General features: G+C 36.7%; 1 protein-coding gene across 5 annotated transcripts in view; it reads left to right on the top strand.

Annotated features, from left to right (window-relative positions):
* LOC148848201 (E3 ubiquitin protein ligase RIN2-like) overlaps positions 1–10,224 on the top strand; it is a 35,008-nt gene extending 24,784 nt beyond the window's left edge. For 3 of the 5 annotated variants that reach the window (XM_088949026.1, XM_088949027.1, XM_088949028.1), the window contains exons 6-13: positions 13–109; positions 249–354; positions 1,363–1,520; positions 1,628–1,765; positions 1,861–1,928; positions 2,012–2,242; positions 2,331–2,712; positions 9,931–10,224. In XM_088949026.1, the coding sequence (XP_088805152.1) occupies positions 13–109; positions 249–354; positions 1,363–1,520; positions 1,628–1,765; positions 1,861–1,928; positions 2,012–2,242; positions 2,331–2,712; positions 9,931–9,987 (1,237 nt within the window). In that variant the 3' untranslated portion in view covers positions 9,988–10,224. Of the gene's footprint in view, positions 1–12; positions 110–248; positions 355–1,362; positions 1,521–1,627; positions 1,766–1,860; positions 1,929–2,011; positions 2,243–2,330; positions 2,713–7,776; positions 9,180–9,930 lie in introns of those variants that run through there. The other 2 variants (XM_088949029.1, XM_088949030.1) reach the window with 1 other exon arrangement.
* The last annotated feature ends 7,010 nt before the right edge of the window (positions 10,225–17,234 follow it).

Raw genomic sequence — 17,234 nt, 5'->3', positions numbered from 1 at the left:
TGTGGTCTACAGGATAAGACTTTGTCTCATGATATGCAAATCTTTAGGCTCAACCACATTTCTGCTCTTACTCTTTGAGCCTATGAGCATTGCTTTTGAGACATTACAGGTAATAATAGTCAGCATGCTTGAATTCCTGTGAGCTTAATAGCAGAAAAACCTTTTAAGAGGGCTTAGATATTCTTCTCCTCACTTATGTTCTACAAGTTGGTTTATAAGGTTCTTTGCCATGCAAAATTATTTGGCAGGCAATTATGGTTCATGGGTTTCAGCTCCTTGATTTGTGGCATCGCCATTCAGCAGAAAGCAGAACAGACTGTCAAACATCACCGTTTTTTAATAGATCAGCAGCAGGTATTTGTGCAGTTGTTTTTTTTATTTATTTGATGTGCATGAACCCAGGACAAGGGACATTGTGATTTCTTGTCTTATTTTTTAATATGATACTGTTATCTGCAAAAAATAAAAACTTCTGATACATTCCAAATAAAACTCTTGTTACAAAAGATAGTCCTACATGCACCCAGACTAAGATGAAAATATTGAAAGTGTTTTGGCCTTCTAGGTTGTTTCTGTTTTTTGACCATTTACAGTCCAAAATTTTATTAATTAAGAGGAAAATGATGTACAAGTAGACTGCTCAATATTTCACTAAGCCATCAGCCAAGAAGTTGGTTCACCTTGGGGCCCATCTGCAAACTTTATTGAGCTTACTACACAGCTCCTCAATTTCCCTCAAGACATTTCTATACATTGAAGAGCCTTTTCTTGTCATCCACCCCACATTGAATTAAGGATCCCTCTCCTCCATCAGATGTCAAAGATTTAAGGATTTGGCTAATCTTAATCATTGTCTAGAGAATAATGCAACCAAATTTCCTTTAGTCCCTAAAAGCTCCTCCAATTCCTGACATTCTTAGGTTCCGAAAACAGCACCCATGAAAGTTTAGCCTAATGTTTCTTTTTTTTTTCTTGGGGGGGGGGAGGGTCCAAATAATTGCTATGACTTTTTCTTGTCAAAGAGGGATTTGTCATAGCCTGTTCTGGGTTGTCTGTTCATGTAACCTTTAGTGCTCTTGCAAATGTTATGCATTCCCTGTCAGTCATTGCCAGGATAAACATGCTTGGTGATTTTCTTTTTTGATAAGTTACATGCTTGGTGATTTTCTTTTTTGATAAGTTACATGCTTGGTGATTTTACATTTGGGCATCCTTCAGGATACCTTTGGCTATGGAAAAAATTGTATTCCCTCTTGGATCCTTGTAATTCTCAAACTTGCCTTCGATGATTAGCTGATGTTTCTATAATTATATTGTTGTTTTAGATGTTTGATTTTCCTGATTAAAAATGTTTGATTGTAGGGTCTCTATTGGAATGGAAGGGTATTCTTATTCGGAATTTTGGTTTTTTCCTTGACATGATGACCTTGTTAATGGCACTTGGTCATCATTTACATATTTGGTGGCTTCATGGCATGGCCTTCCATCTTGTAGATGCCGTCCTTTTCCTTAATATACGTGTAAATATTCCTGCCACTCCCATATTGGAATTGTAATGTTCTTTAAGATTTTCATGTCTCAATGTCTTGTTCCTTGTACTCACTGTTCAGATGTGCACTATGAATAGGCCTTGGTTAGCACAATGATAAAGCGAATAAAAGGGTTCATCAAGTTGAGAATGGCTTTAAGTGCTCTTCATGGGGCACTTCCTGATGCAACATCTGAAGAGCTACAAGCATATGATGACGAATGTGCAATTTGTAGAGTAAGCTTAGTTCTCTCTTTTCTCTCTTGTTAGATCTAATTGGTCATTGGCTTTCCCAGGGGTAGTGTATGATTTGGAAAATTGGAATATAACAGGAACCAATGGCCAAGGCTAAAAAGCTGTCTTGTAATCACCTTTTCCATCTAGCATGTTTGAGGTCTTGGTATGTTCATTTATTAGTGCAGTATTCTTCAATTATGCTTGAAAATGGATATTATCCAATATGTGGTTATCTAATAATTTCAGGTTGGATCAAGGTCTAAGTGAAATTTATTCTTGCCCAACTTGTCGGAGGCCACTTTTTGTGGTCAGACCTGAAGTCAACTCAAACCCCAATTCTAGAAATGTCTCAAGTGATGAGCAGCTTGCTCGTCAAATAGGATCAGGATTGGAGCAGCCAGACACATCTGGACATGCACTTCCTATGGGGGCATTCTCTGAACAGCCACAACATCCTTTAGAAAGTAGTCCATGGAGGTTCAGTTTCTTGCCTTTGTCCTGTTCATGAAGCCTACTTGCATTTCACAACTCTCATTTGCAACTACCAATGTATTTGGATTTTTAGGGGTGTGGGTGTGGATTCAAGTTGGCTGCATCCTTGGCCAAGCCAGGCTCTTGATGGTGCTGGTCCATCTACTGCAATTAGATCAGTTGGATTGGGCAGATTCCAAATGATGATGAGACATCTTGCATCTGTGGGTGAAACCTATGCTCAGACTGCTCTTGAAGATGCTGCATGGAGCTTTTGGCCTATCACACAACCTCAAGCTGTCTCTGGTTCCTCTGTTCCTCCTGTGGCTATGGCTACAAGGTACACTGGAAATGCTGGTGGTTTACGGTTTAGGAATGCTTCACCCTCTGCAACTGATAATATATCAAATATACTTGCCATGGCTGACACAGTACGGGAGGTGCTACCCCACATCCCTGATGAAATAATTTTCCAGGTATTTTTTAGATTTGCATTTTTCCATACTAGCATGCACTGATACTACAAGTGTTAATTTTCTAAGTCAAAGAACATAATATATTTTAGCATAAAAAAGAATGCTTTTAGGATACACTAAACTTAAAATCCCATGTTTTAAAGATAATTGAAATTAAAAATGTTTTTTTGGTAATTATTTACTCTCCATGATTCTATAACATTTTTCAATATGCCTTTTATTTTTTTATTAACTTGTTACAAGTAAGTTTTCCATTTTTACTCTCTTAAATACAAACTAGATGTGGAGATTTAGTGAGGTTTATTTTTTCAGAAGAGTTTCCTCGATATTTTAATTAGCAAGTGAAAATAATAGTATGGTAAAGATAATTATTATCATCTTTAGTTCTACTTGTTTTCTTTTTATAGATCAAAAAGTAAAATTTTTAATTGTTTTTTTCAACTAAAGTTCCTCTTGTTTGTCATTTTGGAGAACCCAAATGGAATGCTTTTTTAATGAAGATTTCTATAATTAGATATGAGAGAAAGATATTCTTGAGGACCCAAATGGAAATGATTTATTTTATTATATAACCTAAACTTGATAAAATCCTTAAAGATTGTTTCAATCTTATTCTATGGATGATATCATTTAGGGATGGCAGGGGCCATTACTTGGTTTAAACTGTAAAGGTAAAATCTCGGGCCAGCATATGTGGATTCCAGTCCGAGGGTGGCCAGTTTGTGTTAAAAAAAGAATGTCAAAGTTTAGGACTGTACCCAGTATTACCCCTCCCAAGACCCCAGATGGTTGGAACAAACATTGGGTAATGGCTGTATATCATTTACAGGTGACGGATGGCGGCTTTGACATCAATGCCAGTGTTTTCAATCCATTGTTAACTTGGATGGTCAAACCATTCAATCTGTCACCCGGAGGCCAAGACGGAATGGTTAAATCCCAAGCCCGTCAATAGACAAAAGAGCCTGTTGGCTTAGTCAAAATCTCTTTAGCTAGGGCATTCAAAGCACTAAACCATTCAATCCAATCTATGGGTCATGGTTCATTCCATTTTACAATATTAACTTTTTTTGATAAGTGACAGAAAATATTTCACTAAATAAGATCACTAAACTGCTCAAAACAAAAGCAGCTGGCCTGTAACAACAGCTTCCTTTAGTGAAGCCCATGAGAGAATAAAAGCAGAAAGCTTTTACAAATTACAACCTGGTCCTGGGCAACCCCAACCCAAACAAATTCTCCCTACCCCATTTTTTTTTTCCAACAAGTCAGCTGTTATATTAGCACTCCTAGGAATCCAGTTGAATGAGGTGTTCAATCTTACACCTAAGGAATATGCCAACCTCACCATATGCCTGAACTGCCAAGGAATCTGGTCCTGAGCTTTCATCCATAATATGATTGTTTGACAGTCCTCCTCCACTTCTATAATATTAATTTTTATATTATAATTTGTATTTTTAATTTACTTTAAATATTAAAATTCATCCAACCAACTACTATGGAACTGAAAGCATGGAGCTAACATGGGTCCATAGATCATCCGACGGTCTTGCTAAAGCAAGTGATCAATAGAAGTATGTTATCTTGGAGGATTATTTATAGCTGGATGTTTTTTGGATTTTGGGTTAGGTAGCTGGTGCTAGCTTTGAAAGAGGGGTCCATTGGCACGCTTTGTTTACTGCTTCTCCTTGTTTTCTATCCTTGCTTCTGTAAAAGAAGAAAACAATTTCATTTGTGATAGTGCAAATGCTGATAGGAACCATCATCTTGTGGGTGGATGTAAGCTATGGAAGCCAATGGATGAGGAGCTTTAGTGAAATTTGATTATTGCATCTTTGTTGAGAAAGTTCCATGTGGTTGTGATTCTTGTGAATAATACAAGTCAAAGCACAAATTGTGGAGAATAGCTATTGGATTTTGGGTGGAGCTGAGTATCAATTAATGCATCTTTTATGACCAAATTCCAAGTGACCAACGAGATATAGATTGAAGCTCAGATTGTGGGGGATAGCTATTGGAATTATGGATTTAGGAACCCTCCATTGTAAAGTAAGATAGGGCTACACTAATAAAAAAATATAGGTAGGGCTACTGGGCAGACCAAAAATGAACCTTTGTTTTTTGATATATAAAAAGATGAACTCAGCCAGACCTATGTGAGCTTTCATATGTTTTTGTGTTTGGGGTACGCTTTGGTGTGTGTGGTGGACACCATGTTTTTTCTCCATAAGACCAAACCTTTAGATCTTGAGTTCAAAAAATCTCAATCTAATGCTTGTAAAACACTTATTTTCCAAACTTTAATCTGGATAATTGAACCATTGGAATGTCACCTGGAATTGGTTCAATCTTTGGGTTGGGTTTTAAAACATGGCACATAATATTTCATATTTATGTATACATGTTATGATGTTGGAGATGGAAAAAGTTTCATATCATGAGCAAGACATTGGAGTATTCGTGCAATAATGTGTTTTGGGGAGGAATGGAACTGGTGCATATTCAAGGATATTGAGGCATCATTTGAGGCCTTGAGTGGACATGCTCTATTTCTCCTTGGTTCTTGGATGCTTGCTTAAAGGAGTTCTAAAAATATTGATTCAATTAAACAATTAAGTAATTTGAAGCAAGAAAAAAAGTAGATGAGAATAAATGGAGAGGTGCCGAATTTGGGCACAAAAATAGGCCTGAATCTGTTTTATTAGATCTTAAATTAGAAATTTAACCTTGATTTTAGAACTTAGAAGGACTAAAAGACTACTCCTAGAAGACAATAATAGATAGCTCAAAACTCACCCTCAAGATAAGCATAATTTTTATGCATATGCCTAGTTTGCATAGGTTATCTCCTAGTTTGGGCTGAACACCTCCCTTAGATTATCAGCCAACTGAGACTTATATTTGACAAATGATGAGCACACTTTTCCATTTGCTACTTGTTCTATAGTGAAATGTCTATCCACCACTAAATATTTGTCGTGATCATGTTGAACAGGATTGTGTACAATATAGGTTGCTACTTGTTTGTCTTGGTAAAGCTTCATAGGGTTATTAGAGATGATGCCCAGTTCATCTGATAAGATCTTTAGCCATAATAACTTTGACACCCCAAGTGCTATGGCTTTGTGTTCAGCCTTTACACTCAATTTGGCAACTAGGAACTGATTCTTTTTCCTTCAATAAAATAATATATCACCTAAAATGTGTGATAACCAGTAGACTGCATTGACAAAACCTACCTGATCTGTGTCTATATAAGCTTTCACTTGGAGATGACAATGAGAAGAATTGAGGAGACCTCTACTTGGGGCTCCCTTGAAGTAACTATAGTATCTTGTTTGTAGCTGCCATATCAGAGATTGTGGATTGACGCATGTACTAACAACACAACACAATACTTCATATAAGATATTATTATGAGTTAGACAAAGGAACAAAAGATTTCCTACAAATTTTTTGATACACACCCTTGTCTGGAAACACCTTACCATTATCTCTACATAGCTTGTGATTAGGATCTAAAGGAGTATTGATTGGTTTAGTTCCTAATTTCCCTTTGCCTTTCAAAAGGTCAAGTACATTCTTCTCCAAGGTGATAAAGATACCCTTCTTTGATAAGGAAAACTTTACTTTCAAGAAATATATGAGATCCCTGATGTCATTGATCTGAACTTCAACTATCAATAATTGCTTTAACTGTGTGAGTATTGATTGGTTTAGTTCCTAATTTCCCTTTGCCTTTCAAAAGGTCAAGTACATTCTTCTCCAAGGTGATAAAGATACCCTTCTTTGATAAGGAAAACTTTATTTTCAAGAAATATATGAGATCCCTGATGTCATTGATCTGAACTTCAACTATCAATAATTGCTTTAACTGTGTAATTGCTATTGGATCATCTACTGTGACAACAATAGCATCATTATCATCTAAGCCTTATCCCAACCATATACGGTTGGGTACATGAATCCTGCTTCTTCATTCTGTTGTGTTTAATGCCATCTCCATTGTTGAATAGTGATGGCCAACTTTCCTCTTCATGAAGAGTGTATGAGCCACATGGGATTTAGGTGAACTCAATTCTATGAAGAAGCCCCTTAGATCTATCAAACTAGACCATGGAAGACTGTTTCAGACCATAGATTGATTTCCAAAGCCTGCAACCCTTAACTTGACTTCGGGACTTGAGATGATAAAATCAATTAGAAATCATCTTGGCAACCAGAGCAAAAGGGTCTTGATAATCAATACTATATGTCTGAGTTTATGCTAGGTCAATAAGACAAGATTTTTATCTTTCTATTGACCCATCAGTTTTATATTAACAGCGACCACTTACAAAGAACTGTCCTACAAATTGGAGGCTGGAAATATGAATCTATCTGATTCAGAAGGGAAGAACTTGCATCAGTATCTCAATTTCAATTCAAACATGGGTTTGATTCACACTCCATATTCTGAGAAATATTTACCATCCGAAAAGAGGAAAAAACGGAGTCTTTGTCTAAAGAAATGCGTTGAGAAACGGCAGATGTATAGAACCTTTCAACGAGATAGTGCTTTTTCAAATCTCTCAAAATGGAATCTGTTCCAAACATATATGCCATGGTTCCTTACTTCGACAGGGTGCAAATATCCAAATTTCACCTTAGGTGCATGCCTGTTTCATTAGGTTTTGTAATAATGATATAATTACAAATATAGATTACAGGCTGATTGTGTTACGTGCATATGGCCATGGGTCCATGCGTGCAAATGTCTTAGAGTCCAAAAGAACGACCCAACTTCACGTGGAGGATGGGCATAATAGTAAGAGAGGTTTGTATTTGGTTGTAGAGTCCATTAAGTGGTCAGTTATTTGATTATGGAGTCCATTAAATGAGTGGGCCATGTCGGGCAGTAGCAGATTCAGTTATTAGTGTCTTGTGAAGTCTATTTAAGTCCCTACTTTTTTGTTATTGCAATTTTAGGTGAATAGATGTTATCTTATCGTTGGAGAATTCTTTTTTAGCTTTATTTTCTTCCTATTCTCTCAGAGTCTTTTCTCTCTCCTCTCACTGTAGCACTTAAGCACCGCAAGAGTGAGAAGCGAGTGTTGATAGGAGACCAAGTACGTGACAACTTGGTATCAGAGTCAAGGATGGCTGACGATCCACACCTTTCTCAGCTTGAAGCAAGTATCTGTAGCCTGACGTCGAGCCAAGAGAGAACGATGAAAGAGTTCAAAGAAACCTTGGCGTCTTGGAGCAGGAAATTAGATCAGCTCAAGGCTCACCAGGAATGGGAGCAATCTGAAAGGTCACTGTCACGAAATACAATGGTTTTTGGGCATGGCAATAGCACTACCTTAAGATCTTCAAGTTCATGGGCCTCTCGGGTTGCCAAGTTGGATTTTGTCAAATATAGTTGAGCTGAAGATCCTACAAGCTGGATTTTCTGTGTTGAGCAATTCTTTGCCATTCAAGATACCTCGGAAGAAGACAAGGCACCAATGGCGGCTTACCACCTTGAAGGAGGCACTCTATTATGGTACCAAATATTCAAGGATGTACATGAAATCGTTACATGGACCATCTTGAAGCAAGGCCTACATGAACGGTTTGGGCCAACTCTGTTTGAAGATTTCCTTGGGGATCTTACCAAATTGAGGCAAGTTGGTTTGGTATGAGATTACTATCAACAGTTTAAGAAGCTCCCTGTGTCGAGCTAGGAACTTGTCTCCCTTACAACAGGTTAGTTGTTTTGTGAGTGGGTTAAAAGAATTCATAATGGTGGATGTCCTCGTGCAAAATCCTCAAACATTATCTATAGCAATAGGACTAGCTCATTTGCCTGAACCCAAACATGCAGTGCACATGAAGCCTGGTCAAAACGGCACCATCCATCAAGAAGCTTTCATATGCTGAGATCCAAGAAAGAAGGGACAAAGCCTATGTTTCAATTGTGATACACTTTGAACCAGGCCATTGCTGCAAGAAATTATTTCTCATAGAAGGATATTGATTGGCCTGGAGAAATGAATGAATACTTAGATGGAGAAACATCATCGGCAATTGAAGTTGGTACTGGACAAGAGATACCTGCAATTCACAGCCTTCGTTCTCGAGGACAAGAACGTTATGATTTAGGGGGGAGTTGTTACGTGCATAGGACCATGGGTCCATGTGTTCAAATATCTAGAGTCCAAAAGAACGACCCAACTTCACGTGGAGGATGGGGCATAGTAGTAGGAGAGGTTTGTTATTTGGTTGTAGAGTCCATTAAGTGGTCAGTTATTTGATTATGGAGTCCATTAAATGAGTGGGTCATGTGGGCCAGTAGTGTGGTTAGTTAAGGAGTCCTAAGTGGAGTTGGTTAATAGAGTCCTGTGAAGTCTATTTAAGTCCTACATTTTTGTTATTGTAATTTTAGGTGAATATATGTTATCTTATAGTTGGAGAATTCTTCTCTAGATTTATTTTCTTCCTATTCTGTCTTTTCTCTCTCTTCTCACCATTGCACCTAAGCACCGCAAGTGTGAGAAACTGAGTGTTGATCGGAGACCAAGTACGTGACAGCTGATTGTGACATAACCTTCCTGAGATCCTTTATTCTTTCCTTCGTATGTAGCTGGGATAGGTGCTTTTTCCAAGGCAGATGGGAGCATGCCTTCGGCCTTTATTACCCCATTGGTTTTTCATTTTTTTGTTCTTACCTTTTGTTATGCCTAGAAAAAAACTTTTCCTTTACTGGATAGATTCTTTTAAGATTCAAGATGGAGAGATTTTTAGGTTTCTCTTCTTGGCAGGCTTGGTTGTTGATACCCTGTATTCTATTTTCTATCTTTTTTGTTTCTTTATTTTTTAAGATAAAAGTAGCTAAGAAAATGGAGGCTACCATTAGAATGACGAGAAGGAAAAGTGCCATGACCATGTATACAAGCGGTAGTTTTTTTCCCAGTTATTAACATTACAAAAACTTTTATTACGAATAACGAAAGAAAGATTTAAGCATATGTCATGTTGCAGAAGTCTCATGAAGAGCAAGAGAGCCCAAGTTTAATCCTGATGGACAGGGCCCCAACTGCCCTAGATACAAGCAGTATCTCTGGGTGTCTGGGTGGCTCCTGGGAAAGTTCTGTAGCTGAGTGAGACGACTGTAAATCCTAGTTGAATTTTGTTTTTTAAAATTACCTGTTTAGTTCACTTCAAAAGTCCAACCTTTTCAAAACTTTTCAGGACTTGCAGCGAACAAACTCTGTTGCCGTTACTGTGAATAATCTTCTTCAAATGTGATCACTCATTGCATTTTCTCTGGTGCCAATTCACTTGCTTGAAGAACTCGAGGTGATTAAAAGAATTGTATATTCCAAACATCTAAGGTAGGTGAGAGTTAAATTATAGAGGCCCTTGAAATTCTGCAGAAACTACGGTCTCCTTGTCTTTTTCCCTTAATTTCCATGCATCTCATCATATGTATATACGTTCACTTATAATAGTAAAGGATTCCGATGGAAACCCGTTTTGTGCAAATTTGTGCAAATCGTTGATTATCTTCAAATAAAATTGTTATATCACTCCTCGGAGTTCCATTGTTGGTCTTACACCTGTAGTCACCCTTTATGGCTGGTAAGTGGTAACCCCAGAAAACCAATTATAATCGTGATAAGATTCATTTCGCAGCATTCGCTGTTTATAACTTGGTTTTTACCTAAACGAGCATTGTGATAATAGCATTGGTCTTAACTCTTAAGTGCCTTTGCAGTCTTAGTTTTGGCTTGTTTAATTATGTTTGGTTCAATTCTCATTTTTTTTCATTCTCACCCAAGATGAAATTCTAAAATTGAAAAGAATGGGTAAAAATAGGTAGAATGAGAAAGTAGTGCTATGAACCAAACACTTTTTTCCTAAAAATGAATTCTTTTCAGACTGACAAGTGTCTTATGTTGCCCATTTTCATTCATAAAAAAAAATGTGCTGATAATCACAAACCGTCAGCCTAGGTCTCCAATAGTCAATGTTTATTAATTGCCATAGTTGTTTTGTAAAAGCGCTTTCGTAAAAGTATTTCTATAAAAGCGCTTTCGTAAAAGTATTTTCATAAAAGTGCTTTTATAAAAGTATTTTCATAGAAGTGCTTTAGTAATGCATTTTTAAAAAAAGTGCTTCTGTAAAGTGCTTTCATAAAATTTTTGTAAAATTTTTTTATAAAAGTATTTTCATAAGTGTTTTTGTAAAAGTGTTTTCGTAAAAGTGTTTATATAAAATTATTTTTGCAAAAGTGCTTTTATAAAAGTGCTTCTGTAAAAGTACTTTTATAAAAGTAATTTTACAAAAGTAAACATCAATGACAACAGTTTTATAGGTAGAGTTTTCTCAAAGAATGAAATAAACAAGATGGGGTATGATTATTTTTCATGACTAGTCAATTTTTGTGACATGGGGCTATATTTTATTCTAAAAGAATCTCTTGACAAGAATTTTATAACCAAACACTATGTTATTCATTCTTGTCCATTTTAAGAATAAACAAGAATTAAGAAAACAAGGCCCAAAGCAGTGAACCAAACATGGCCTTAACCTGTTTCATTTCAACTCTGCTTTAGGAAGGTTTTTGACTGTAAACTGGGCTACCATTTGAGTCTTTGAAGTAAAGCTATTTAATTGCGCTCACGCTGCTGGATGTTATGTGTTACCATAGTTATTCAATCTGATCCATGTATTAAACCGCTGGAATTATGTATTCATAAATCATAATTACTGAGATTGTTTCTTTGATTGGAAGAACCGACCCGGAATTTGAATAATACAGAATAGGCAACGTACTGGAACTATTCAAAAATGTGTTCATCTTTGATAAGAAACGACTTAAGTTTTCTGTGATGAATCCATTTTAGATGAGGATGCGTGCTTTCAAATGTGAGGATTCTTACTGTAGAAGTTTTCTTTTTTTTTTTTTTTTCTTTTTCTATTTTATGGATTTTGTATATTTTATGTTTTTTCTGTTTTTGCATCCATCCTCTGTTTTACAGATCATACATCCGTGTCCCTGCCACCTTAACAACCATTTAAAACTGTTGGTCTAAATCATTAAGTGACAAAATTGCCCGTAATTCACTTAAAATTCGTAAAAGACAATCTATTTATTCTAATTTAGAAATCTACAAAATTTTGTAGCTGTAACTTAAAAAAATCCAAATAACGTTATTTTAAAATGAGAATAAACAAAAAGAAAAAATAGGAAATGAAAAACATAATGAACCTCAAATTAAAAAAAAAAAATGTAAGAAATGTATGGGGATATGCAGCTGAAAAGAATGGATCATCATCATTATCATCCAAGTCTTTTTTCAACTATATGGGGTTAGTTACATAAATCATATTTGTCATTCTGGTTTTATTTAATGCTATATCTATTGTTAAATTATTAGTACCTAAATCATTACTTAGTATTACCCATGTCCTTTTTGTCTACAACTAACCCTTTTATCCCTTTCAACTTTCAAGTTTCAACAAATCTCTTCTCACTATTGTTTTGTTTAGGTTTTTTATGCATGTGATTACACCATTTTAGTTATTTTCATTTTATCACCTATTGATGGTGGTCCTAGTTTCCTTTGAATGACTTTATTTATGACCCTAACATTTTTTTTTTAGTTTTTTCACTCATCGATCTCAACATATGCATATCTGTATATTTAATTTTAGGCATGCGTCTAGATTGCCCTAGGGCTGCAAACAACATCCGATTATCTGATTTTGAATTTGATCCTATTAAGGGTGATGCGAATTCGATCCGTTTATAATCGGATCAAATATGGATATACCCCTATCTGATTTGATGTAATCCGGTTTGATTCGATTTAAATATATATGCACACATATACTTAAAAATTTATATTATATCTGTGATTAAAGTTTTCTTAATGTTGTATTTTCACTAAATTGTCATATGTTCAAGTTTTATGCAAGTCATTTTTAATTCATTTTGTTCATAAAATATAATTTTAAAGTCATTTTTAGCTCATATTATTAATAATATATAATATTTCGGTCATTTTTAGTCTAATTTATTTATACTATTTAATATCCGATTATAATCCGAAATCAATTCGAATCCGCTAGATATCCAATAGATATGATCCGATTCGAATTCGAATGTAATCAAATCAAATTTGGATATGCTTGTATCCGATTCGATATGATCCGTTTGCAGCCCAAGATTGCCCAAGTTTGTTCCATACAACATAGTTTTACGTCACAGATTTTTTCTTTTAATCTAAGTGGTACTAACTGTCACATATGATTCTAGACCCTTCATTTTGCTCATCTTGCTCTGATTTTATGGGTGACATACTACTCAATTTCTTCATCGTTATGAATTATCAAACCAATGTAATAGAAAAAGGTCATATTGAGTTATTTCTTTGTCTTTTAATCCTAAGTATACTTTGTTTTGCACATCTATTATTGTTAAATTTATATATCATATATTCTTTTTTTGTCTTATTTATTTAAAACCTCTTGTTTCCAAGGTATTTGTCTATATTTTGATCCTTTATTAGTTTTATCAATTAAAACAATGAAATAAACAAATAAAGTGCATCATGAGATGCTTTAAATATGTTTAGCCAAGTCATCTATGATTTGCACAAATAAATATGGGTTAAATTTTGGTGAACATCCATTGCACCTATACAAATAAAGATAGACATATATACATTAAAAGTTTGGCTTCGGCCAATGCGCGTCTTGTGCTCACACCGTTTGAACCTTAGGAGAACGTGCTACGCATTCATATGTGTGTGTGGCTGCTAAGTCCGTGCACCCTCAAATGAATTTCGATTTGTTTCTTCATTCTTTTCCCTTCTCACTTCTCTTTCTCTAGAACCCAACCCACCGAACCCCCTATTCACTCACTCCCTCTCCAATTGACGATGACGTCGAGAAAACCAGGTTAGTCTTGCTTCCTTTTTACTTCCCCAAACATAGTATTTTGTTTTCTCCCATGAAAAACCTGACCATAAAATGTTTTCATTCTCTCTCTCTCTCTCCTCAACTGAAAGGGCTTCAATAGCGATTGTTCCATCGACAATTGGCAATAAATCTCGGATAATTCCTTTTTCCTTTTGCTTCCCCAAAAAAATCTCAGCGTTGTGTGACATATAAACATGGAGAAAAAACTCTCTCAACACTGCCCTGTGTTTTGATGCTAGTTAATAGTGGAAACAATCGCTGGTGAATCCATCGTCACCATCAGTTGGAGAGGGATAAAGTGAATAGGGGGTTTGGTGGGTTGGGTTCTAGAGAGAGAGAGAAGTGGGAAGGGAAATGAAAGAAGAAAAAAAATCGAAATTCATTTGAGGGCACACGGGTTTAACAATCACATGCGCATATGGACGCATGGCGCGTTCACCTAAGGTTCGAATAGTGTGAGCACGGGGCATGCACTAACTGAAGCCAACTTCATACATTAAGGGCATTTATGTAAATCTTAGGAATGCATCACTAATACTAATTCTGGGCTCAAATGGATGTAAATATGAGAGGAGATAGAGGTTTGAAGGTCAAAGGAGAAAGAAGGAAGAGGAATAACTGAGGGCAGGAGGGTCTAAGGGGCAAGAAGATACTTAGATGATGATCTTAAGCTGGAATATCAGAGGTTTGGGAAGTGCTAGGAAGAGAGCAGTAATAAACGCGGCCATCAAGAAAACAGACCCAGATGTGGTACTTTTGTAGGAGACCAGAAGAGCAGATTTTGACATTAGGCGGGCAAGGAGTGTCTGGAGAGGTAGGGGGATTAGCTGGGTGGCTCTGCCTTCTTAGGGGTCTATAGGGGGTATTGTCACAATGTGGAAGAATGAAGTACTCATAGGTCAGGAAGAGTTAATAGGCCAATTTTCAATTTTCTTGAAGTTTAAACAAGTGGAAGATGGGTTTGAATGGGTGCTTACCAATGTATATGGTCCAAATGATTACAGAGAGAGAAGGAATTTGTGGGAAGAACTGGCCGATATAAGGGGACTATGGGAATGGCCTTGGTGTCTTGGAGGTGACTTTAATGTTATAAGATTCCTAGAAGAGACAAATAGTCCGAGGCAGAAAATCCAAAGATCAACCTTGAGTATGAGGAAATTCAATAAATTTGTAGATGTTTACAAGCTTAAAGAGATCCCACTATCACACAACTGTTTTACTTGGTCCAATCTCCAAGTGAACCCGATTTGCTCTAAGCTAGATGGATTTCTATTCTCAAATGACTGGGAAGAACATTGGGGGAATTTAAACTCTGAGCATATCCAAGAGTGACTTTTGACCATTGGCCTATTGTAATCTATAGGGAGGATGTGAGAAGTGCTGGTCCTACTCCCATTAGGTTTGAAAACATGTAGCTAGGACACCTGGGGTTCATAAAGAAAGTCAAAGAGTGGTGGCTAGAAAGCAATCCAACAGTGAAATGGAGTGGAATGATGTTTCATAAGAAGCTTCAGTATCTGAAAGGCAAAATCAAGGAGTGGAATCTATTAGAGTTCGGGAGATTAGAGGAAAGAAAGCAAATGGTGACTGCACAAATTGAGGACCTAGATGGCAAGGAAGAAAGGGGTTGTCTTACAGAAGAAGATAAAGAGCTAAAATGGAAATTATGTAAATAGTTAGAGGACTATCTTCTTTGGGAGGAAATAAGTTGGAAACAAAAATTAAGGTGTAAATGGCTAAAGGAGGGGGATAGGAATACCAAATTTTTTCATGCAGTGGGAAGTGGAAGAAGAAGAAGGAATTTTGTATCAAGTCTGGAGATTGAAGGAGTTATAATATCCACCCAAAGAGAAATAGCAGGGGCTTTTTCAAATCACTTAAGGTCTATCTTTAGAAAAACCCTAAATAGTAGGGTGTGGATTGAGGGTATGGAATGGCCAGCTTTGCAGATAGAGGATAGAGATTGGTTGGAAAGGAAATTTGAAGTGAAAGAGATAAGGGAGGCATTGTTCTCTATGGATAGATCAAAGGCACCAAGCCCAGATGGTTTTATGATGGCTTTTTATCAAAATTGTTGGGAGATATTAAAGGAAGATCTATGGACTGTGTTTGATGAATTCCACTCTAGAGGGGTGATCAACCCAGGGCTGAACTCCACTTTTATTGCACTGGTTCCTAAGAAGAGGAATGCATGTCACCCAAAGGGTTCAGGCCAATTAGCATAGTCAACAACCTTTATAAGATTATCACCAAGGTGTTGTCCATCAGAATAAAGAAAGTGTTCCCAGCAATTATAGTAGATAATCAAGGAGCCTTTGTGAATGGGAGACAAATAACAAATCAAATTCTGATAGCAAATGAGAGCTTGGAGGAGTTTAAGAGATCCAAGAAAAAATGGGTGATTTGTAAACTGGATTTGGAAAATGCTTATGAATTGGTGGATTGGTGGATTGGTCTTTCTTGATGGAGGTGATGACCAATTTTGGTTTTGGGGATAATTGGTGCAGATGGGTCTTGGGTTGTATCAGGAATTGCCATTATTCCATACTAGTAAATGGGGCAGTGGTCGATTTCTTTCCAACCTTGAGAGGCATTAGGCAAGGAAACCCCCTCTCTCCCCTTTTATTTACTTTGGTAGCTGAAGTTCTGGGGAAACTAATTTATAGAGCAGATTCCAGGGGCTTAACCAGAGGTTGGAAAGTTGGGAGCGAGCTTATGCCACTCACACATTTGCAATTTGTAGATGACAGCATACTCTTTTGTGAAGTAGGGGACCCTAACAGGATTAGAAATTTGATGCTCACTATGACTTTTTGAGCAAATGTTAAACCTTAAGGTGAATTTTGAGAGGAGTTGTATAGTTGGGGTAAATATGGGCGAGGGGGAGATCTATGAGGTTGCAGACATCTTAGAATGTGCAAAAGCAAATTGGCCCCTTAATTACTTCGATTTGTCATTGGGTGATAACCCTAAGAAATGTGAGTTTTGGGTTTCGATTGTAGAGAGTCTTGAAAAGAAATTAGCAACTTGGAAGAAAAATTATTTCTCTTGGAGGGAGAACCACTCTAATCAGGTCTAATTTAACTATATTTATTTCTTGTTAATCTTCAAGATTCCGACAAAGGTGGCTAGTAGATTAGAAAAACTAATGAGAGACTTTCTCTAGGAGCTGGGGGAGGAGAAGAAGGACCATAGGGTGGGGCGGGAGATGGTTTGTAGGAGTAAGAGGTAGGGAGGTTTGGGTATCGGAAATATAAGGAATATGAACTTGGCTCTTCTGGGGAAATGGCTTTGGAGGTTCTCATTGAAGAAGGACAAACTTTGGATGAAGATAGTGAGAAGCATTCATGGGGTTGCAGCAAAATGGATGAGACTCTAGGATTCTGGCAAGGAGTACAAGAGCATCTCCTTGGAAAGCTATTCAAGCTATTCTACCTTTGTTTTCTCCATGGATAAGGTATGACTTGCACTCAAGCAATCTCATTAATTTTTGGGAACATGTTTGGATTGAGGAATCCTCCCTAAAAGACTAGTTCCTAAGCCTTTTTGCTCTTTTCACTTTTAAA

The sequence above is a fragment of the Nelumbo lutea genome, chromosome 6 (assembly GCF_056320005.1).
Source record: "Nelumbo lutea isolate HS-2025 chromosome 6, American lotus-T2T, whole genome shotgun sequence".
NCBI lineage: Eukaryota > Viridiplantae > Streptophyta > Magnoliopsida > Proteales > Nelumbonaceae > Nelumbo > Nelumbo lutea.
Note: the sequence above shows the minus strand (reverse complement) of the source record. Positions and strands in the feature narration are given on the sequence as shown.